Source organism: Pomacea canaliculata, linkage group LG14 (assembly GCF_003073045.1).
Source record: "Pomacea canaliculata isolate SZHN2017 linkage group LG14, ASM307304v1, whole genome shotgun sequence".
Taxonomy (NCBI): domain Eukaryota; kingdom Metazoa; phylum Mollusca; class Gastropoda; order Architaenioglossa; family Ampullariidae; genus Pomacea; species Pomacea canaliculata.
Window position 1 is genome coordinate 16,041,332 of NC_037603.1, and position 25,194 is coordinate 16,066,525.

General features: G+C 37.7%; 2 protein-coding genes across 3 annotated transcripts; one reads left to right on the forward strand and one right to left on the reverse strand.

The window, feature by feature from the left end:
• Window positions 1-28: 28 nt before the first annotated feature.
• LOC112555769 (conserved oligomeric Golgi complex subunit 3-like) lies at window positions 29-17,236 on the forward strand. 2 transcript variants are annotated; one of them, XM_025224272.1, is made up of 21 exons: window positions 29-203; window positions 846-980; window positions 1,545-1,606; window positions 1,859-2,024; window positions 2,218-2,292; window positions 2,586-2,678; window positions 2,780-2,908; window positions 3,275-3,393; window positions 4,078-4,204; window positions 4,510-4,601; window positions 5,350-5,489; window positions 5,716-5,876; window positions 6,081-6,294; window positions 7,077-7,192; window positions 7,349-7,438; window positions 7,615-7,735; window positions 10,373-10,417; window positions 12,646-12,728; window positions 13,520-13,654; window positions 14,245-14,451; window positions 14,643-17,236. In XM_025224272.1, exons 1-21 carry the CDS (start codon window positions 39-41, stop codon window positions 14,790-14,792), a joined length of 2,625 nt encoding a protein of 874 aa, XP_025080057.1. In that variant the 5' UTR covers window positions 29-38; the 3' UTR covers window positions 14,793-17,236. The 2 variants fall into 2 exon arrangements, with proteins under 2 accessions (XP_025080057.1, XP_025080058.1); XM_025224273.1 differs by lacking the exon at window positions 10,373-10,417.
• On the reverse strand, window positions 17,192-24,142 carry LOC112555784 (putative serine protease K12H4.7). The gene is made up of 9 exons (XM_025224299.1): window positions 23,803-24,142; window positions 22,646-22,827; window positions 22,194-22,330; window positions 21,771-21,866; window positions 21,301-21,436; window positions 21,047-21,161; window positions 19,911-20,112; window positions 18,358-18,660; window positions 17,192-18,185 (listed from the first exon to the last, which is right to left on the reverse strand). Exons 1-9 carry the CDS (start codon window positions 24,004-24,006, stop codon window positions 18,079-18,081), a joined length of 1,482 nt encoding a protein of 493 aa, XP_025080084.1. The 5' UTR covers window positions 24,007-24,142; the 3' UTR covers window positions 17,192-18,078.
• Between the last annotated feature and the right edge of the window lie 1,052 nt (window positions 24,143-25,194).

Sequence of the window (25,194 nt, forward strand, 5' to 3'; positions counted from 1 at the left end):
GTTTACTAAATTCTACTTTTTTGAATGCCTCAACTAGTATGGCTGATACGTTGCACAGCCGACCAGTGAATCAGCGGATAATCCGCGATAGGTTGTCACTATGGGAAGCGAAAACAAACCCGACAGCACCTCTCACATCCAAACAGAAAGATGCGTTGATGGAACTTACTGCCATCGCAGCAGAAAGGCCATTACCTCCTGAGGTAGGATGGGTAATGTCTCTCCCGAACCCCCTCCCCTACTGTCCTTAAAGCCTGAGATGAGAAAGAGACGTTCTCAGTAAGCTAAAGATTACTTGAGATGACAGTATTTATTCTGGTCTGACAGACTGAAAACATTTAATCGTCAAACGCATACCGAAAGTTCTTTAATTCTTTGCAGTTTAGAGTTGAGGTATTTGAAATTGTTAAGTTTAGGAGAGATGTTGACGCGTTCAGGAAGAAGACGATTCCAAAGAAGTGTAACCCTCGTTAGAGAAAGTATTTTTTCCAGTTGTGGTTCTTCTGAAAATAATACTGTATTACCATATATTTGTACGTTTCGTAAATCTTTAAAGAATTTATGAGTATTGATGTCATCAATTCGATTAAATTTATGTTTCGATAACATCTTTTTCGTGTACGAAAGAATACATTTAATACAATATTTATATCGATTTTTCATCTCGGGCTTCTAAAACACTAGTAAAGCAGTGATAATTTGTCTAATTTAGTTAGTTTTCCCTGACTGTTTCTGACGCCTCTGTTGCTATTAATGTATTCATGAATCCAAGTTTCAGTATCGCTTGTAGTTGTTTTGTCTCATTTCTCCTTTTTTAGCTATCACTTTTAAATTGTCCCAAATAGTTGCCTGAGGATGATATTCCTCTCCTGCCACTGCGAGAAACATCAAGTTCCAATGCTTCAGAACAAGGAGATTTTCTGGGTGATTTCATCCAGCAATCTTTACCAGGAGGACAAAAGATAGAAAATGCTCAACAGGTATATAGACCACACAGATCATGACATTTAATGCCTACCAATAGACCATCAGTTAATATCTTACTGCAACTAATATTTTATAGTAATAAAAATTGTATTGATGACGAACATTCTTTTGTGTTCCGATGACAACAAAAGAACTGACATTTATAATTAAACATTTAAACAAGAGCAAGCTAGTCTTACAGTGGTAAATGTGACAGAACATGGATAAGTAATTTTTAGTATAAGAGAAATCCATGGATATTAGAAAGCTAACAGTAACATGGTAATAAAAAAAAGAGAAATAAGACAGCAACAAGTGATAGAAGCTCAAGACAAGACATTGATGAGGCCAGGGATAGGTGGGGAAAGCAAAGGATAAGACAGTTGCACTGATTTCCAAGATAATGCCTCATACTGACATGGCTGCAACATATTCTTGCTTTGAAACCTTTTAGATAAAAAACAAAGATATAATACTCATAGTGACAAAGCTATTTGTTAAGAGTCTGTCGTTTGAATGATACATAATTTGCATTACACTGCTCTGCAGTTCTTTACTTAGCTGCTTTTGTGCTGCAGTTTTTTTCATGGTTTTCACACCTGGATGATGCTTTAGAGCATGAAGAGGAAGAGCTGTATAGGTGAGTTTATATTCCTGCATTTTTAATCAGTCACCAAACATGTTTGTTTGTTGATTCTTCTCTTTCACCCTTTTTTTCATCATCCGGAGATAGATTGTACAGATTTGTTCAAATTTCAAGTAAAGGAAGTTTACTTCATTAAGTTTTTTTTAAATTTTGCTTTTTTTAAATTTGTGCACATAGAATTGTTTTTTTTTATTTGTCTGTAAACTAAATCAGTATGAAGTTTTACACATGATGTTGCCTTGACAGGCCTTACCTGGAGTCACTTTGCATGTACCAGACACAGTGTGACACAGTATTACAAGAAGTGACACAGTGTGTTGACTTTCTACGACAGCTGCATCAGCAGTACATCAATGTCTCCACAAAAACCAACGCATTACATGATGAATGCGAACACCTTCTGGCTGAACAGGTTGATTTCTCTTCCTTTTCATATTGCAGTTTATCATTTGGGAAGGTTTTAACCAAAACCATTGTTGCTGTCCTTGGTAACTTCTCTTTGTGGGTGTGGGTTTTATCATAGGTTAGCATATGATGTTTTTTATTTAATCAGGCCTGTGGAAATAGGGAAAAAGCTGTTGTAACTGCATTTTGTGTATATTCAGACACAGTTAATGAACACTGCAGAGAGCATCAGCAACAAGTTGTCTTACTTCAATGAGTTGGACACCATTACCACAGTAAGTGTATTTGAGAATGGAGAGTATAGGTGTATATGAGAATGCAGAATATGGGTGTATATGCACGCTCGACTGTGTCCTCATTTCTGGGCAGAGTGCATGCACATATAATACATATGTGACCATCCAGGATGAAATGCTTGCATTCCTGTCTGTGCAGTTGAATGACTGGAGCAATCTCTTTCAGGAAGAGTATATGTGAGTAGGGGTGCAGATACAAGTCACTTCCCCTAATCCCTTGCTGCAGGTTCCTGTGCTTAAGCAAGTGTTTCTTATTTTCTCTTCATTTTCAGAAATTATCACGCCAGACTCTTTCAGTGACAGATGAGTCATTTGTACCCATGCTTTCACGGATTGATGAGTGCATTCATTATATGCAGTCTAATGTAAGTAAACACGTATCATAAATTGATAGATTGTTCAAAAGCATGCACATGTGTGTGTAGATTCATGAATGTGGACATCATTGATTTGTTCCTGTTTTCAGCCACATTTTAAGGAGTCCGAAACCTACCTCTTGCAGTTTCGTCAGTGTTTGTCTCGTGCACTAGGTCACATACGAACCTATGTCACTAATATTCTCACAGCAGCCACACAGGCAGTTACTCCACAGAAGGTAAGCATCACTCTGAACTTATTTATGCGATGTAATTATTACAGGAGTAAAGAATTTTGAAATGTAAACTGTTTTTGACAGTTTTGTGTTAAAATAAAAGAAATACACTTTCTGACTATATTTTTACGATGTCTTATGCTTGTTCTTTGCTACACATTTCCTCAGCAGCATTATGTTTATGCATATGTATGGTCTGTAGATTTGCTCTGAGCTGTCCTGATCAGAGAAAGGGTTAAGATAATTTGGTTATGTGACAGTTGTATATGCAGGTAGGCAATAGCAGTGGTAAAGTCTTGCTTGATACAAATGTTCATTTCTAAAAGTGTGGCTCTATATTCAAACAGGCTGTTACTTTTGTTTGTACAGGATGCACCCAACATGGCCGACAATGCATTTACGCTGTTCTACGGCAAATTCCGTGCTAATGCACCAAGAGTCAAACCACTCACAGAGCAAGTTGAAAGTCGCTTGGACAAAGGACCAGAGTGCGTGTAGTCTAATCTTGTTTTTACATCTAATTCACTCTCTTTTTATTTTTTAAAATATAATCCAATCTTTAATAACTCCCAGATTTAAACCATTCATATTGCCATGACAACCACCTGGCGGAAGATTGCATGTTCTTGCATGTCTTTCTTCTTATTCAAAATGTTGGCCTCTTTCCATTAAAGAACCAACCAGAATGCCACTAGCCAAGACATCAAAAGTGCAAATGGGACTGGATAGGGCACACGCAAACCAGCTGACACTATTGCCAGGCAGGCACTTGACTGGAATCCTCAGGGGAAGAGGAGAGGAGACCAAAGCAGACTTGAAAAAGAACAGTAGAGAGCGAGGCAAAGGACGTGGGAATCACATGGGCGCAAACTAAGGGGTGTGGGGGGTGCCCAAAACCAGGTCCGCTGGCAAGGTGTTGCTGCAGCTCTATGCTCTTTGAGGAGTAACAAGGACTAAACTAAACCTCTTTCCATTAGTGTGGTTAGATTGCAATTTGATTTGCTTGTTTCACTCATTCAGTCAGTTTAACTTACCTTTGAGGACATTTAATTGATACTTTAAAGATAGTGACAGGCATGTCCAATAGTTGAGAAAAGTAATCTTGTGTAATATTAAAAGGGGCATGTGTCTATGATAGTGAATTCTTCAGGTGAACTCTTCCTGATGTACAGGTATCACCAGGTTCTAGAAGACCTGCATAACTGTTACTTTGCACAGCGTGAAATCCTGTTAACCCCCAGCATCTCCACAACAATTAATGATCTTGCCAGCAAACATTCCCGTGACCACTGTGCACTGGTAAGACACCTATATTATTCACTCACAAGCTGCTTGAGATTATTGTTCTCTTTTATCCTATTCAAGAGTTTTGTATCTTAAAAAAATGAAAGAGTAAACTAAAAATATCCTTCCTGAGAATAATTTTAACACAAAATAACTTGTTTTACGTTAAATTTTTGTTTTAAATTATATCCAGTTTAAAAAAATGTTCATAACACACCCCTGCAGTAAAATGGTAGTTCATAGCATTCTTCTTAACATTGGGTGTTATAGCTTGTATAAGACCCGGGTTAAATGATTACTTACATCGTGTGTGTTTATAGGTTCGAAGTGGATGTGCATTCATGGTTCATGTATGTGAAGATGAATATCAGCTATTCCTGAACTTCTTCTCCAGACCTACTCCTGGCCTTGAGTGAGTCTCAGACAAATCTTGAATACACAGCATGGTGGGATAGAAGTTACTACACATCCAAACTGTAAAAAAAAATAAGTAAAAAATAACACCTGCACTGTACACACCCCAAAATCAGGTGAACTGACAGGTCCATGATGATCATGTTTAAGTTTTATAAAATTATGTAAACCAGATTTTCAAGAACCGACAAATCCATTGACCCACTTGCTCTAAACAATTGCACATTCTTTCAACAATAAAATAAGCTATTGTACTGGGTTGCCTGGATATTGTGTACTAGTTGACCAGGTCAAAGACTTTCACAGGATGCAACATTAACAAACCCTTACCAATCTCTAAACAATCTGAGTTATCAAGCCTACTGAAACAATGGTTATCACTCAAATGGTAGATGGTCACAGCCAGGAAAGGGGACTGCAACAATGTTGAATTCAAACAGCACAAATGGTAATAAATAAATTGAATACCTCTTTTTAGAGACCAAGCACACATTAGAAATATCCACACTGAAACTTGTATGCAGCATTATTTAGATAAAACTTGAGACCGATAACACATTAACAGACATCCAGATTGAAACTTGTATGCAATATATACTGCATTATTTAGATAGAGACCAAGGACACATAACAAATATAAAAAGATCTTCATAAGTTCAGTATGCTTGTGCTGACCTATGAGTTATCAGTCTGTGAATACTTGTTTTCTTTCTCTGGATGCCCCTGTTCTTTTGGGATGCCACTAGTGGGATGTTGGAGCGCTTATGCAATCATCTGTACGATGTTTTCCGACCATTCATCATTCACATCCAGCATCTGGAGACTCTAGCAGAACTGTGCAGCATCCTGAAGGTGGAGATGATGGAGGAGCATGTCCGACAAAATCGTTAGTAAACATGCACCAATTTCATATTAGCAAACAATAGATGCTTTAAGATAGCGATTGGTGCCTTCATTCAAGCTCTCATATTTACAGAGTGTATAAATCGTGTCATAATAATTGTTTAGGTTAGTGAATGTAACTTACCATATATGAAATGGCAATAAGAATAAGCTAGAAATTAATAATCAGTGTTAAAATCTCAATTTTCTGGCACATTGTGTGACTACAGCCCAGGAGCTAAAGGCATTTGCAACCATCTGCCAGCAGATGTTGATGGATGTTCAGGAACGGCTGGTGTACAGGACATATATCTTTATCCGGTCCGATATTCTGCAGTACAATGCTGCACCAGGTGACCTGGCTTACCCAGAGAAGTTGGAGATGATGGAGGTGTGTCTTTGTCTGTCATTAGCACTTGTTAACTAATCTAAGCCAGTCAGTCACAAACGCATCATTGGAAGTCATTAACTCTTGATAACTAATTTAAGCCAATCAGTTACAAACGCACCATCGGAAGTCATGTTTACTGTTGTTACTAGAATATTTGTTCTGTGTGTACACTTGCATGCATACACATATGCCTGTGTATTGCAGAGCATTGCAGAGAGTCTAAAGAAGACTAGCAAGCCAACACATGGCTCTCACTCACGCACACCATCTAACGCCTCCAGTACTAGTGCTGAAGTGGCACAGCTTACATCCCACCCTGATGCCACTGTCATCAGTTCTGAGATGCTGGGGGCTACAGAAGGATCAGGAGCTGCAGGCAGTGAGGACAGCCAGTTGATTGATGTGCCTCTTGATCGCAGTAGGTTGGCCTGCTTATTGCAGATCTGCCAGTGGATATGCCTTCTTATGTCTTTCTTGAACATTGCCTTTTTATATGTGTTCATGTATATGTTTTTTGTGTTCATACCTCAAGCACATTTGTATGTTCGTGCACAGAGATTCACGGAGGATGGGAGGTAAAGCTAGTGTTATGTGTGACAACAGCTTAAAGAAATTTTTCCCACATCTTATACAAGGGTCACAATCCTATGGGGTCTAGGTACATGTGATAGACGGAGACTTGTAGTTAAGCCTTAACTACATTCTCGCCTACTCTGCCATGTACGCCAACATAATCTTGTGCGCTATGCACTTCCACTAAATTGCTAATTAACACTTATTAACGACTCAAGCCCCCAGCGCACTCCCCAATAAACAGCACAATGCAATTTAGTGAAAACAAAGTACTTATTAAGTATAGAAAATGCCGAGAGCTTACACAGAGAACAGTGAAAAAAAATGAACCAACGAATGAACAAAATCCCCGGTCTTCCTTGTCTGGAACATTCCACTGGGGTGTGGAACATGTTTTGTGCATGAGACACAGTTGCCCAGCCTCTGGATTTCCCCTGCCCTTGACCTGTCCGGCCATCGTGGTCCACTGTTAAAAGATACCAGTGTGAGTGTCAGTTGTGCTATGTCAGTTTAGACTATGGTGTCTGTGTGTGATCACATGTGACTGTGTGCTGTATCAGTTCGTGCTGTGGTGTCTGTTATTGCATAGAACTCTGTGCTGACTTCTTTGCCACACTGATGGAACAGGTACTGAAGATATGGTCAGCAACATGCCTATGTCACCTGCTGACCTGCACGGAATGTGGTATCCCACGGTTCGACGAACCCTTGTCACTCTCTCCAAACTTTATCGGTGCATTGATGTAAGTCACTTTTAACATCCCTGTACCCGTGCTTCTGTGCTTTTATATTTGTGCATGATATGCATATGCAAGTGTGGGAACTATTGTATAGTCTGTGTGTATGTGTGCATGCACACTTTCATGTGAAGATGTTCACAGATGTAACATTTACCACAGAAAACAACTTTCCAAGGGCTGTCACAAGAGGCACTTCAAGCATGTGTGGAGTCACTAAAGAATGCCAGAGATGGGATCATCAAACGTAAGGTGAGAAAGCAGCTCCAAGGGAGAGAATCATCAAATGTATAGTAATGTCATTTCCCAAGTTATTTGCCGTCAGGCTGTTCTTAGACCTTGTGACAAGCATATTAATGAATTACGACCATCAAAACTGTTGGGAGCTTTTCTGAATGCATATCAATAGTGCTAAATATTTTTTGCAGACAGCACTTGATGGACAGCTTTTTCTAGTAAAGCATCTTCTGATCCTGCGAGAGCAAATAGCACCATTCCAAGCAGACTTCTGCATTCGTGAAACACACCTAGATTTCAGCAAAATCAAAGGTCAGATATAAGTCTGAAGATATGAACACGGTTAGGCTCGATTTGTAACTTTCTGTTTGCCTTATCTTTTCATGCTCCACCTGCTAATCTTGTATGTCTTTCTCCTAGTTGAGGAGATATCTTTTTATATGCTTCAAAAGTAATAAATCTTAAAAGCAAGAGTCAAATACTGGGCTTGTGTTCTAATACCTAGTGATTGAAGCCAGCATGCCTAGCATAAGGCCAGCTAGTTTGCTAACCATGTCGTGATGTATTCATGCATGTTGATGTCCACAGGTTAGATGCTTTATCTCATGCTCTTTAATACATATTTTCAATATCATTCCTGGCATATTATACAAATTAATTTGTATCTATGTATGTTGAAAACTTGAACATTGTAGTTCAATCATGGACAATGCTTTATTTAATTATTTTGACCCTCTTTTTGTCTGCTTTGAGTTATTTTTTGTTTTTATTTTCTCTCTCTCTTGCATGCTTTTTTCTTTTATGTGTAAATCTTTCTTATATTCAAATACTTTGGCAAATATCTGACCTCATTGTTTCACAGCTAAAATTACCTAACCAGGCCGATAACTAGTAGAACTGATCACAATTCCAGCATGTTTGGTAGCACCCTTGGTATCTGTGTCTGTAAAAACTTGTATTAACATGGTAGCAGGGATAGCTGTATGAAGGGTCAGATAATGTTACAAAGAAGCCTTTTTTTTAAGTGATACTTAAAAATCACTAATGGCAGGAAAACATTAATATAGAATTTTGATGTTTTTGTTGTTGACAGATTTAAAACTAAGTTTTGACACCATTTCTCTCTCTGTATGTGTGTGCACATGTTCTCATTGTGTGTGTTTTGATGTGCATGACTTCAGGTGACATGTGTCCTTATTTGCACTTCATGTCTTATTAAATAGAAAAGAGGGACTAAATCATGAAATGGTGTCTCTGATTAGCTCAGCTCATTTTGTGACACTTTAGTTTCATTTCTTAATTGTTATTTCCTCCTAGATCCTCACATTTCTGTCGACTGAGTAGAATTCATCTTCAATTATTGCCCCTGGACCAGAATAGTCACAGTACAGTTTCTCTTGTGAACTTTTAGTTTCCAGCCTTCTTCCAATAATAAAATCATTTATTTTTTTATTCCTTTCTCTATTTTAAAATGATTTTGAACAACATCTTGTTTGGTGTTTTCAGGTTTTTAAATATGTATTTCGGTATTGTGAAAAATAGTCATCTGTTATACAAAATAATAGATCTTGCACTAATTTTAGATAATGCACTATTTTTTTTCTTAAGCTTGATAAAATCCACAATGCTTTTAGTGATTCCAACCTTTCACAGGCTTTGGGGAAGAGATTGGATACCTGTTGTAAGATTTATTCATGCTGAAATGTAACTGCCCTTGCTGCTTACTACTTTTTATCAAGTTATTTTATCCTTTATTCAGGTTCTATTTTTACAGATCTTCAGATTTTCAAATAGCTTATGTCTTAAGTGTATGCAACCTTCATTCATTGCATTCTTTCATCCTACTTTAGTGAAAACATAAATTACACTACACAGTGCCAATAATAACTATAAGAAAATTGGAATGTATATAACGTTAAGAGTTATTATTATTATAATAAGCATGCTTATAATTAGTATAAGTTCTATTCATCACCAGTAGATCTCCTTGCACATTCAGTTCCCTGCACAGTTATGTGGATCTGAATAACTGAGTATAAATAGAATGTGTTGTATGTTAAAATAAGCTGGAAAGAATGGAGTGCCTCAGAAAATGAGCATTTATGATAATGCACCCATATTTTTGAAAATCTGATAAATTCAATGAACTTTATTAATTATGAAAGAATTAAGTACCATGATGGACCTTTTGAAGTAAGTTTTTTTCACTGCTGCTGAATAAAGATAAATACTTTTATCTCTCTGAAAATATATTTAAAAATATGTTTACTGCAAACTTATAGCTAAGCAAACATATGATCAGCAAATCTTTTTGTGAAAAGGCAGCTTTTATCATATGAGGCGTGTATGTGCTTTTTGATGTTGGTATGAGTAGCACATTTCTTTTGCTCAGCCCTGAATTTTCTTACTTAGTGCAGCTGGAATATTGAAATACTTATAAAATTCTCATTACACGATTCCCGTTTTGCTAATCTGCAGATTCCAGGCAGATGTTCCATTAAAATCACAACCCTCTCATTTCATTATCATTTTCACTGACCATGGTAATATTTTTTCCTGTTCACTGGATAATCTTTCTAAAATATTGTCATGTGTAGCAGTAAGCTAACACCAGAAATCCACGTCTTAACTCCTTCGCCTGTTTTTTGCAGTTTGCTTCATGATTCATAAGAATGGCATTTCCTATTTCACACACTGCATCGGTTAATTAGGTATAGTTCAGAACTTTTTTGTCTATAAAGGTTTCTTTTTTTTTTTACTATCAGTAAATGGTAATAAGTGAATCATTGTTGCTGCTATGAGTGTGTGTATATATCTATCTCATAGTAGTTTGATATGCATGCTACAGCTTGCTGCACTCAGTTGGGAAATCAGAGCCTCATGCAATCCCCTTAACCAGTCCCCCATCCCACCCCTGACTTTTGTTTCATTTGCACACTGTCTCTGCAGAAATGGCCAAGTCACGCTCTGGGTTGGGCTTCAACGCACTTTGGGGTAAGCTGACACGTTGGTAAGATCCTTTGATTCTCTTGTTCAAACAGGGAAGCGAGGTCTGATGAGAAGACTTCCTGGGGGATAGAGATGTAGAGACATAGAGATTCTTTGGTGTCTTACATAACTGCTTAATAGACAAAGGGTAGCTCCTTTCATCCTGTTGATTTACACTTCTGTGCAATAAATGCAATGAGACTTAGTGCTGGACACCCATAGCCAGAAGATAAGGAATGTGTACACGAAAACACTTTGAGCAGCAAGTCAACTTTCCAATTGTTCTTTGAATGTGGTGATTAGACGTGCTAGATTGATAGATGCTCAGCATGTTAGCTCTTCAGAGTTCTCTAGAATGCAAGCTTCTATGGATTGTGTTGTGATACATTCTTTTATTTAAACCACATCACAGACATTTCTCTAGAATACAGGCATCTATGGATTGTGTTGTATTCTTTTATTTAAAACACATCACAGTTTCCAAAGCTGAGGGCAGGAGAGGATTGAGACATTGTGTTTTGAATGACAGTTTTGATGGTGTGCTCCTAGCAAGGGATAAATGTTTTTCACCTTTAGGTGTCAAAGTGTTTAGGTTATGGATTAATTATAAATTAGTGTTGAAGTACAGACTCTAGATATGCTAACTAGTAGTTTAGGTGTCCTGGTGATGGCAAGTCTTTGCAACATAGAATGCTTTTTTGTTTTAACAAGTCTGGAAATTAATTTAGCCAGGCAAGCTAGGACATGTAGACATTGACTTAAGGACATGCTGAAGAGACAAAGTGCAGATGTAGAACTGTTCCAAATATGCAGACCCTGTGCTAACAATAAAGGGCTGTCCAAAAGATTATTGGCCACCATTGTGTTAATCCTAATGCAGGGTGTTAATGGCTGTATAGAAGAGTGGCCAAATAACCATAGAGAAACTAATAATGTCATTTGTGATAACCAGAAGAAAAGCTGTGAGTAGCTAGTAATCAAATTCACATGGTGAAGTGAAAGTGTGGTCATTTACTGTTGCATATGAACTTACAGGAATCAGCAGTGTTGTGCTTTTGAATATAGTAATATAATATGTGTATGTGGGGGACAATACAATAGTACTGTACTGTTTATGAGAAATTTAGTTCTGTACATCATTTGTTGTCATAGTACACCTTATTGGTTGTAATGGAATGCATCAGAAGTTAAAGCTGCATCATTCATCCTGTGTACCCTGTCTCAATAATTTACCAGCAAGCAGCTACACCATGCCATTGCCATTTTTGTTGATCCCCTTCTGCTGTTACTGTGGTTAGAAAGTCATGATCCAAATGTAAGCCTCTGGTTTCTCTGTCATTGTATGTATGTGACAGCTGTGACTCGCTCACTTTGTATCATGCATTGACTGACAACTATCAACAGAATCCTTTGATTTGCCGCAAACTGCTACCACATGCCAATTGAAAACATGCACTCAGTTTCTCTTTGCATCTATTAACATCATAGTGTTTAAAAAAAAAAAAAGACAAGATTTTATTTTTTTTTTTAAGTTTTCTTGCCTATGATTGTTTTGGGGTGTGTTAATTACTTATTTCTTTTTTTTTTAATTTGTTTATCAACAACTAGCACCTGCTTAGTTTTCAATTGTTCCTTTCCTTCTAAACTAAGCATATGGTAATAGGTACTGAATTAAGAGGGATTTAGTAACATGTTGACTGGTGACATGCCACTGTTGTTGGCAGTCTAGTAGTCTCAAGACATGGTAGTCTAGATACAGAAACCACAAACTGCAATTTAAATACAGTGATGATAGGCATGAAAAACTTGGTAGTCTGATATCTTGACAGTCTAGCAATTTGTTGATATTTCTGCCAGTAAAATTGTATGACCTAGTAGGTGTCTAATGATGTTTGCTGGTTGTTTTAGCCTTTACAGAAAATGAAAAGGTTTCTGCATATAGAGTAATGTAGGGAAATGAAGTATTACAAAGTGAATTTTCTGTATGTGTGTCCATGTGCGCATCTGCATGGGAAGTAATCACAGTAATGTGGGATGTGAGCAGTTTTGTTGGGCTTGTTTTCAAGTTTTCTTTTTATTTATTTATTTTTTTATTTTTCGGACGGACTATAGAAAAATGTCAGGAAGACAACACTGTACATGCAGTATGAATTCATGTGCATGTGCTTGCAAGCATATCCATCTGTATGGCAGGCATATCTGTTGGCACATGGATGTGGTTTGTTTGTATGCAGATGCAGCGTATGGTCTTTTACAGAAGAAATCACAGCTGTTCTCTTTTAACACAAACAATGCACTGTTACAGTTTATTTTGGAGGTGAGTAATTTCATATATTCAACAGTTGTACTTTTTAATTTTTAACAGTTGATAGCCTTTTTGGGGTTAAGGGGATGGCAGATTAGTTTTATTTTGGTGAGAAATGTATCTTTATCCTGCTCAGACCAGGCAATATAGCATGACCATATCCAAGAATGCTATTAGCTCTAGAAAGAATAACGTTGACCCTGTCACTCAGTATGGCTCCCTTATTATGACACCATTACATAGCTCTCTTCTGTTGTAAGCCAGGCATGCCCAACCTACAGCCCACTCATTGTAACCAGACACAACATAATTTCATTTTTTTAATGTCATGATTCTGGCAAAACCACCGTGTTCTGGCCCACAAGATTTTACATCATGTCCAGTGCAGCCCTCGGGCGAGAAAGGGTTGGGCACCACTTTTGTAAGCTGTATTCTGGGACTAGTAGCTTCCTTGGCTAAAGAAATGATAATGCTATGTTGACTGGCTCAAGTAGAATTAAAATGGTAATGTCTATTTATAGAGTGCCATTCCCCACCAAAAAGGCATGGTCAAGATGCTTACATGCATAAAACTGTATGAGCATACACTTGTCAGTAGACATCAGATATGTCTTACAAATTCAGTTATTCAAGTATTAAGAACTTTTGAGTTCCTTTGATTAGATTTTATTTTGGTATGTGTGGAATTTAATCTTATAATAAAAGAACAGGATCACAGAAATATATACATATGGTTTGGGAGAGGGGGAGCATGAATGAAGGAAATGTACACTACAGGCCAAAAAAATGCTTGTGTTTGTTAGGGCACCCCACAAGTAACAGAAATGTTTGTGGACTCAAAACGTGATGTTGACCAGCAACTGAAGTCAACATGTGAAGATTTCATCCGTCTGGTCACCGATATGTTTACTGTTCCTCTTACTACATTTCTGTCAAGAGTAAGTTAAAAAATCTTGTTGAAGTAAAATGTGGTTTAGTGATACACAGAAGTTAAGCAGCTGTCCATTTCATTGAGACCTCCTTGTCGTGAAAGTTGAATGTGACCCTTACATCTTCATGTTGGGCTTTTCTGGCAAGAGGCAAATGTGTGAAGAGTCCACAGTGATGTATGCAGGCTGCTTTCTGTTGTTGGCACTCTGCCTTTTAGTGATTATCTTTCACACTGGCTGCATTCTCTGATAAAATGTGATATTCTCCACTACAGAAAAGGAAATGTGGCTCAGAATGAAATGCTATATTTTGTTGACCAGTTATCCTTCTGTCATCCTCAGGTTCAATCATGTATGATGTACAACATTTTAAACATTTCTCTCAATGTAATTGTTGATATCTAACAAGATGAAGAGTGGCTCACCATCCTTGCAACTTAAAGCAAATGGAGCAGGCTAGTTACAATCAATCAAGTATTCAGACTTCAAAGCACTTATCTATCATCTATTTTGCAACAAGACGTTTATGACGGCTGTAAAGTCATTTCTTGCTAGCACTCTATGTTCATTGTACTTTGAATATTTTTGTTGAATTTCAGGCAACTGTAGTGGTGAGCATGAAGAAAGAAGATGGCACACCTAGAGTTTTGCTGCGGACTCAACCATTTGCCACACCTGAAAAAGCGCATGATGTTGCAATGGAAACCTACCGCAATCTCAAGACAAAACTTCCAGGTGTGCAGCGAAGCATGGCATTGTACCTAGCGAACCGTGACACCGAATCCATCCTCTTTCGCCCAATTAAGGTAAGGCAAAATTGTATGGGTCAATGAGCAAATGAGAAGGGGTTTAAAAATAAAATGATAATGAAACAGCAGTCCTAGCTCTTTTTGTGACAACAATGATCTTATGCCATGTGCTGCGGATGAATTTTCAGTGCTAATCCTATGTCATGTTACAGGTGAACATCTGACAGTGCTCTTATGTTGTGTTGTAGGTGAATGTTCAGCAGTGTTTTGGAAAGCTGTCACAGCTGTTGTTGGAGCACTACACTGAGGAGGACCGCTTGATTGTTGCCTGCCCCACTGCTGAGCAGATCAGCCTTCTCTTAGCATCAGCTGCTCGCCAGTCTCTTCAAGCCTTGTAATGGCTACAACAGTGGGACAAGAGGGGACCAGTCATGGGAGAGCAGATTCTTTTTCTCCATTCACAATTCAGCATCCCGCTGCCATCATCTGGCTTTTGCACCTTCTGACTTCTGTAGCATCTCCAGCAGTCCTGATTTCAGGAGTGCAGCAGCAGTTATTTAAGTGTGGGTCATTTGAAGAGATGAACATGCTATGTTACCGTGGGGGTTTTGGAGGTTTTTTTTGGGTTTTTTTTTTTTTTTGAAATTTTTTGCCCGCTGCCATTTTCTGCAACTAGAAAAAACATGCATGGGATACCTCCAGTTGTTTCAAATCTGTTTCCTGATGACAAACTGATAGAAACAATCTTGGCTTACCCCTACTCTTCGTCTGTGAAGTCCAAAAGCTGAGTTCAGTTTCTGGCCAAGGCATATCTTCTCACGGTGATCAGTCATGTCATGTTACTTCCAAACCAAAGCTTGTTCTAATGGGTGGACATATTCTAAATTTTGCAGCCTATCTTAAATGTATCATCATGTATGGCATGAAGTCAGCTTTGCTCATGTATGTTTATAACACCAAACAACACAATTCCATGTTCAAAGTGTTCGTGATTTCTTGTTAGCCGTGTGCTATAAACACGTGCACAAAATGGAGCGAAAAAAACAGGGAAGTGCTTAAAAATATCAGGATGTGCTATTTTTAAACAGCAGTCTTAATAATAAGAAGAAAATATACTCTGCAACATTAACACCATTCTCTGAGCAGCAATCAAGTACATGAACATTATAAATGGTAGAGACTGTAAAACAAATAATAAAAGTGAAAGTTACAGATGACATGGATCAGCAGCAAGACTGACATTTTTAAGAGTGTAGCATGGAGGTAAAAAGCTGTATCAGTGACCATGAGGGACTTGGGGGTCAAAGGCTAAAACATGCTTTAAAGTACAGTAAAATCACCTCATTAAGACCTTCTGTATTGCAATCCCCTCTAAGGATAAAACAAAAACATTTCCTAAACACATTTCACTGTACATCTTGCCTATCGTGACTACCTCCCCAACGTGACTTACAACCATCAGTTTTTGCTCTTTTGTGTCTTGCTTGCAGAAATTGCATGTTGAAAAAAAAAAAAAATTAAGTGTATTTTAAAATGCACTGCTTCTGGCTGACCTTTCACCCTTTATCACAACTTTTTGCAGAAATAATGCAAAATAACGTTAAGTATATTTTGAAAGAGGCTATTTGTGTGTTGGGTTTTTTCGGTTTGTATGAAATGTCTATGCAAACATTGGTTAACATCAAACAGGTGGTATTCTCTGGCATGGGTGACTTCAACTTTCACTGTTAGGACGATATCGTCATGGTGGGGTACATTTGATAGGCAGGACAATATGGTTTGGGGTCGAAATGACCATCCTGTTCATTGTTTTCTTTGTTTACCAGTTCACACATCAGTCAATTGTGCTTCTCTAATGATCTTGTGCATGTCATCTGCTCTGTTTTAAATTTTTGCAGAAATCACACTTCAAAAAATACATGCAGTGCATTTTAAGAGAGTATTTTTTGTCTACCAGGGTACCCCTGTATTGATCAATGGCTCATCTATAAATCTGAATTCAGGCACAACAATGGCAAAATACGCAAGCATGACCAAGCAAAAGCACTATATGTGGCTTTTAGAGTTTTATTTTCAACAAAGAAATATGAATTCGAATTTATATCTGAGGTCATGGTTAGTGGAATGAAGGGGAAGGGGGTAAATTGATACTTTATGTGGAGCCAGCAACTAAGGCTATATCAGTCTACCAGTCTTTTCCTATGCCTAACCTCGGGTATTCTTCATGCACAGATTTTCTGTCTTTCATGTCTGTTGTTGTGTCTCTGTCCAGTTTCTTGTTTTGTGTAATCAGCATGTGTGTTATCTACATTTTGTATCAGTTGAATGTGTGCTTTTAGTGTTTTGTATTCAGAAAGTGTTTGTAAAGTGCATTGAGTCTACAGTGCAATAGAGGAATGTGCTGTATAAACTGCAGCATTATTATTATTATCACAGTAAGGCAGCCTGGAAACAGATGCCACATACCGAGAGATTTCATGGCAGGAAAGCAGACTTGTAAATTTCCCTACTAAGATCTCCCTCACAACTTGATTTTGGGACATGTTAATGAGGTTTTACTGTATATATTTTCTGACTCATATTTTGCATTAATATTTATTGTTGGATATTTGTGTTAATACCAGTTACGTAAAACATCATTTGTCCATGAACATATGGAAACAGCAAGAGTTACATAGATATGTCAAAAGGTTGTTAATTTTCTGTGGATACTGTTTATATTAATTGCTTATTTTGTCTCACAAGCCGAATATATCACTTTCTGGCAAATATGACATCCTTTTTTTCAAAATATAAAAATACTTAGAAATTTTTATTTACTTAAAATAAATTTATGTTCATACATTCTTACTTGTTTTTTTTTAAATAACAAGCAAAAAAGTTACATTTTGTACAAAGTGATGGACATAGGTTCTACAAACATGCATATGAAATCAGTCTTCTGGCAACAATGAAATGTTACCTGTCATACTTGTTGAATTCATTGACAAAGGATTTTGTCAAACATTCACAAAAAATATTGCAAAAATATGGCAGCTGAGCTGAGGTAATACTTTGACACTCAAAATTATATATTTGAAATTCAGTACATGGTATTTAAATGTTATAAAGCTCTCCTCATGAAAACCATATGATAAATTTCAAACAGAGCACATCACCCATCTGCTGAGGTATGACAGTACTTCACACAGTGAGAGGTGAAATAAGCCACACAAGTGGAACCGCTGGGACCAACAGCCAAGTGACCACACAGAAGTTACATGTGACCATTTCTTCAAGTTTTTAGCTATACATCCAGCTTAAGAACACAAACGACTGAGTTTGAAAGTGATCTTAAATGGAAAGAAAAAAGAAATTGGAATGTTTTGAGACTGACCACCATGCTGAAGACATTTAAAGCTCAAGATCCAAACAAGAGCATCAGCTTCTCGTTTTATGTACAAATCAAACAATTTTTGGAACAAATCTTGAGCACACTCTTTCCTCTTTCAGTCTGAACCAGACAACAAGAACACAGTCTCTAACATCACCACCACCTATCCATGTATCATGCCAGTTTCAGCTATCATGTTCAGCAGAGATTGTTGCAGCAGATGCAGATGTTCTCTGCACTACTCCCAGACACTCTTCACTTACAGTTACCAAAGCCACATGCAAGACCTTCACTGAAGTGTTTCTCAATCACTATGCCACCCACTGGCCAATCAATTTGCTGATTGTCAGTCGTGCCTGTACAAGCTGTGGTGGATCATCTGGGGTTGCTGGGTACATGTTGGCACAGTGTGCAGTACCTGCAAGTATACAAATTTAACTTTTGAAATGTGCTGCGGTCAGTTTTTTTCCCAACTGCACCCAAATGGAAAATACTATATGAGCACTTTAGACAATGCAGCCAAGATGAAAAGGCAGACAACAATGCATAAGAAAATTTAATCTGTGCTTTTTACATTCTCCATTACTTACCATCAATGAAGATGGCCGTGGCATTTGGGCTCAGGTCTTTAACTATTCCTAGTGCATGCCAGGGATCCACTGAGCCATTAGGAAAAACAACATTGGTGACCTTCAAATTATAACCACCATAATTTGTGTTTGTGAAGTTGATTCCTTGCTGGATTAAGTCAGCATTGAACTTTGGTCCAAAAATATCCTGACATTGTTTAATGAAGAATTCCAAAGGAAAATAACTTCCAAAAGGCTGGTTTTTTGAATCAGAAGTCTGAAAGTAACCAAACTCTGTACATGTTTGATATGTCCACTGTCGACCTAAAGGGAAAAAGAAAAGCAAATTCATAAGTTCTTGTATATGATTTGAATTTCAGTTCCTAAAAAAAAGCTAAATATCATTATATCATTATCATCTTTTAGCAAGGCCAAAATACACTCATACCCAGAAGCTCACAAAGGCAGGCAGTGTCCTAACAAGCCCGAAGTAAAAACTGAAGAGCCACTCGACCAACCCAAAATTCACCTTGATTTAGAGAAACTGCAAGATATAAACATCAAAGGCGGTGATGCCCACCTTCTCATGCTGTACTAAACCAAAAGACTGACCTGTATAACTTGCAGCTGAGGACAGATACTAATATCCTCAAAAATAACCAGACTAGAATGTCATGGCAAGAGGTTGAGAGAACACTAAGCAGTCTAAGGAGAAGGAAGTCATCTGGCACTGACAATGTCTCAGCTGAGCTGCTTGAGCAAGATTGAGAAGAAACCACAAAGGCCCTTATAGCCCTGTGTCAAAAAATCTGGGAGTGCAAAGAATGGGTCAAGAAATTGATGTAATCATTAATCTTTCAAAGAAACAGTGAATAATAATGGGAACTTACAACGCACAGCATCATGACCAAGATATATTGCACTCTCTGCGCAGACCAATAATGATAAATGAAAGAGAACAGCCAGCGGACAGTGAGGTACATATAGGTACACTGAACAACATAAAAATGAGGTATAAGAATTGAACATAAAGCAATGGGTGAAGGTATGAAGGGATGTAGATACTATAAACAGTGTAAGATGGAGTCGTTACATGGCGGTTAACATGACAGACATTATTGCCAGGAAGTTAAGAACAGTAATTCAGGGATGGTACTTTATGAACAGAGATGTTTTCAGAGCGACCATTGAATAGTGCCAAAACTACAGAACCATCAACTTAATCAAATACCCAAGCAAAGTTTTGCTGAAAGTGAATCAGAATCATATCATGCATATCCTTACTGCTGCTAAGGAAAGGGGCTAGCAGAAGAACAGGCATAATGGTTACAGGAAGTCACAGAATTTCACGCAAAACTTGCATTTCTTATTCGTATCTTAAAAACATTAACTCTTGAACTACAGGATGATCAATTCAGGGGAACCCAATTAGTAGTGCAATGACCCCAATAATCCTGCATCTGCTATAAATGCATCTGACCCACTCCAATCTTTTGCACTCTCCCCCCAAATAAGGAGAAACAACTGCACAAAGGCAGCTATGCATGACTGTGGTTGTGACATTATTTGTCTACCTCCTGCTGCTGTGTTGCTATCCCAGTCTATCTTGGTTAAGTCTGAAATCATGCTGGCATATGTAAAGTCCTGGCATTTTTCTGCATATGTTGTCAGCATAAGTGTGTTCACATCGGCATAGCGCTGTAGGGCTGACTTATTGGTATCAGTGTCCATAATGCCGCAAAGTGTGTCTATAGTAATGTTAGTCCCTTTTGCACCCTGCAGACATCAATAGATCAAAATAAATTTTTAAAATCACAATTATACATAGTTTAATAATTTTAATATTTCTCAAACTTTTTAAGGTAACCATACTGTAAGATCAGGCCTATATTCTTAAACAAAACACACTGAATAATGTTCAAAATGAAAATGATTTAGTTATTTTTATTACAAAGTCACTTACAATAGAGATAAACAGTTTTCAGAAGTTTTTTCCAGTTGCTATTAGCACAATGTTTAACATATTTAGAGTGAGATGTACACTATTTTAACATATTCAGATTGGTATATGCAATGCTACTAAATGAAAGTCCTATTTTTGTACCCTTTCCCCCCACCATCTGAAAAAATTGAATTCTTCAACTGTATATTAAACAAGTAGCCAACTACATACCAATAAATTTACACCACTGTAAAATTGATTGCACAGGCACCTGCACAGTCTCCCCACTTCCCCTTCCCCTACACATATACAAGCATCCACATGCACCTACACTCCATTGCCTGGACATATATCCCTCATCCCTGCCTCTCCTTCTACACATATACACAATCTCACTCTCTACACATACAGTCTCTCCCTCACACATACACTTTCTCTCACTCAAGCACACTCTCTCACACACATACACATACTCTAAGACACACACTCCCACACTGTCTCTCACACACACTCCCACACTGTCTCATACACACACTCTTTCACTCACACACACTCCCACACTGTCTCATACACACACTCTTTCACTCACACACCACTCTAACAGTCTCATGCACATTCTGCTTCTCTCACACATAGACTATTTCTCCCTCTTACTCCCACATACACATACGATCTCTCCCCCAAACTCACTATCTCACACACTATTCTTTTTCCTCTTTAATTCACTCTCTCTCCCTATCTCTCTCTCTCACACAAACTCTCTCTTACCTCAAAGGCACGGTTGTCTTTATTGTACTGTACAACATCCTCAAAGTTACCAGCAAGCACAGAGTACAGATTAGCTATGTCATCAGAGTTGGCGATGTTAATGTCATCACAGAGGCTGTATACAAAAGAAATAAATAAATGTCATGAACTACATGTATTTTAAAATCATGTGTGTGGACATTATAAACTCAGTGTTACTGACCACACAAGTGATTATCAAGGGTTAATACATTTATTGCAAACTGCAAACTTACTTGAACATTTTGCGAAGCTGCTGACGACCGGTTTCATCGCTCAGTAGCTTTTCAAGTTGCTGGGTAGCCTGCTGGATGTTGCTGACACAAGAGCTGCTGCTCATGGCCAGCGAGTCCTGAACCACGCTCATGTATTCTGAAAAAGTGAAGCCCTCTCATTAGAATATCATCCACTGACTTTACATATATTTAAAAGTCTGATGGGCTGCAATTTTTTTCTAATGTGAACATTTTTTTTCCAAAATCTGGATATGAAAAATACTCTCCTGTTCTCCAGATACAAAAAGAGAAAAAGATCAAACTCAGGACATCATATTTGTCCATGGATATGTCTAATTAACACGTGGCCCTAGCTTTAATTGACTGTAGTCTTAATATATATATATGTACAGTCCTAAAGGATGTGTTCTGGCTACCTCTCTGTGCCTGGTGATGTTTGCAGGCTGAATAAAACTAACCCAAAAACTCACCGAGAAAATTCAACTGAGCAAACACTGGAGCACTTGTTGCGACTGCTCCCTGCACCAAGTGAGGGTACTTCAAACGGAACCAGGCAGCCAGAGCACCTGTTACATGAAATATAATTCTCACTATATTGCCCTATAAATATTCCTGCAAAAGCTTATTTTACAAAATAATAATTGAAGCACTTATCAGCATATTATACTTATTCTGTGTGTACAATCAATGTTATTTTGTTGTGCACTTTTTCAATATTTCTTAAATGAATCGTTTTCACAATGAAGGATGATTGTTACCTCAAACACAAACATGTGACTGAAAGGTGCATGTTTTATGATTTGCAAAATACTACACATCCAAAAGAAAAATGACTTTCACAAAGGCTCCATACAAAAAACAGATTTAGAATAATCCGTGATAGTGTGTCTTACCTGAGTAGGATCCTCCAATAGCAATCCATTTGTTGTCAGGCAGGTTATACTTCACTTGGGCAAATGTAATGAAGTTGGCGAGATCAGCTAATGCCTGTTCACTGGTGAGGTAACCCAGGTTCTCTACACTGAGATTGCTGGAACAAAAGTACATACATGCTGGTAGAACAAATGGTAGGAGGAAAAAAATGTGGGTACAATGCATGTATGCTGTAGATAAAATATGTCAAAACAAGACACAAGATCTACAATAAGGTGGGTCCCAGTTCAAGTGCAGCAATGGTTAATCCTAAGATGGTTCAGAGATTTTATAATGAAATAAACTAATCAGATGTACACATTTCTTATATAATAAAAAGCATCTACTTATGAGCTAACACAAAGTTCAAACATTTTCACATTGAAATTTCCTTCCAAATACTTTAAAAAAGCAAACTGCATGAAGTGCTGACCCTGTGGGGTGAGTCTTGCCATAGAACCGGTGCTCCACCATAAACAAGAAAGCATTGTGGTCTTGTGCATACTGGATCCATGCTCCATTTTCCATCCACACGGGATCTGCCGGACCCTCACCTCCAATGCTGAGAAACACGGGACCTCCAGGTTTGTAGTACTTGTCATTTATGAAATATTGCTGCAAAATTATTCACACACACCTGAATATATTGAAATACCAGATGGGATGATGCAGCGAAATATATTTATGTTTGTATAAATGTTGATGTGTCTATGAGTGCCTGTCTATTTGTGTGTCTATGTGTTTACTGACATTATATCCAAGTCTTAAGTTTGCTTCTTGTTGGTTGCTTCATGTAAACATAAACATTTCTGTTTTTTGTTTGTTTTTTCGTTGTTGCTTTTGTAAAATGTGGTGAGCCTGACTTTGTCAAGGATCCCATGCTGTATATGCTTATGGATCATGATTATGAACATCATCAACTAAATAAGTGTTGTCTTGTCAGCTTCAGAAATACAGATGGTGTTCTACTTAACACAAATATAAATGTAAAATGTTTACAAAATCGTCTTTGTTTAACTCCAAATCGTTCACTAAAGATCTGTCTTGTAGTCTATGTACAATGTACAGGGAGAAAAAGTGGTTATTTTATATGACCAAACAAGACAAAATGACAATTAAACATGCACTTTTAAAATCTTGTTTTAAAGTTTCATAATATGTGAAAGTAGCAGATGAACAATAAATTAACTTGGGAGTGATTTGGTCTGATAAGGCTAATCAGCATTATATTATATATATAGACAGAGTGTGTCAAAGTACTTATGACAGAACTGGTGCATGTTCTGATAAGAATTAATTTTTTTTCAAAAGTGCTATAAATTTATCCGTCGTGAACAAATTTATGGTCATTATAAATTGTTTCCTTCTTTCTGAGTCTGCCTCTGCGAATCGGTATTGTTCAATTATAGTTGAAAGAAATATATGTACAACAATCAAATTATTAGATGCAATCCTTTTTCCGGAAAACAAAAGTTTACTTTATAAACAAAGCATCACTGAGAAAAGGTAGAAAGACGGGTCAAGTAAGGAAAAAAAATCTGTACATTTGACACACGTATGCTAACATTATAAGTTTACGAGTGTTATCACCTGCATAAAAGTTCGCGTATCGGCGTCGTTGAAGTGATCAAGCGTCTGGTTAAACCACAAAGCAGACGAGGGGCTGTCTGCTAGCTGGGAGGGTCGGGATGGAGGTGGTACCATTCCTTTTCTAAGTCGCCCTCGGAAGAAACGGGGCGTCCAAGCAGCCGACAAGCCAAAGAAACAAATCATCCATATAACAAAAAGCTTCATGTCGAAAATGCACAGTTTACAAAGCCTAAAATATAATCTAACTTCAAAATTCCGTCGATGGAGCTGTTATACAACGCCAAACACCGTTTAAAGTTCCGCTTCTGTGCATCGTCTGAAACTAAACAGAACGAGTCATGTGCAGATGTCACATGATGTTATTATTATTTCGTTTTTAGTGATAATGTTTAACTCAGAGAAAGAGTTAAAGCGTATAAGCAAATACTGCAGTGTAAATTTATTCCCATTATGTTTTTGTTTGTTTTGCTTTCTAAGTTAAAGATGTATGCTATCTTAATTATTTTACGAACTATGGATTTGTAACTAATTGCTGCTCCCTACAATTTTGCTGTCCGAAAGTACACACTTCCGGTCCTATGACTTGCATGTGATCTGTTACCCGGCTATTTTGTGTAATGAATCATTTTCGCTCACGTCCGTGTTTTAAGTGCGCATAGTTTGCTTCAATAACTTAATTCTAGACAACCCCTCACGCCAAGAGCTCGTGGGGGTTTTTTTTTTCAAACCTTTCACATTTTTATATCAAATGATAAGACCAAGTCAGAAGTCCGCGGCAACATGGACTATATACATGTACTGGACTGCTGGCAGACGATTTTTTTTTTTTCCAGTTAACTACTAAAACGAGGTATTAGACGACAAAGCTTCCGGTTTAGTCACATTCTTTGTTTAGGCTCGCCGAGACTAACAGCGGAGAACTTCGCAAGAGGCTAAGAGTTGGTCTTGACAGACAGACAGCAATCCACTTATACACGTCCTTGGTAGGGCTGTGGAGTTAGAGGCTGTCGGCATTATCATAGACTGCAAGAAGAGTACTCTAGCCAAGTCCTTACCTGCTGCAATAGCACTAATGAACTTTGTGATGCGACTGAGAAGCGTCGCTGGAAGATTGAGTGAACGCTTATGTGTAGTTGTGACTGTTTGAATTATTCATGTTTATATGGAAACTCCTAACAAATGAAAATTTCTGCCTCTGTGTACCGTAAGCTGTAGTTTATGCAGCAGACAACTTTTCAAGAAATATGCCACTCAAATAATTTATGGCACAGCTGATGTCCCCATCCATTCCAAATGAATACTTTTCAGTTGGTTATGTACAGAGGTGTTTAAGCTTCAATTTCATGCTTGTTAGGAAAAATACGGCTACTATGTCGGTGCCAGGGTGCAACT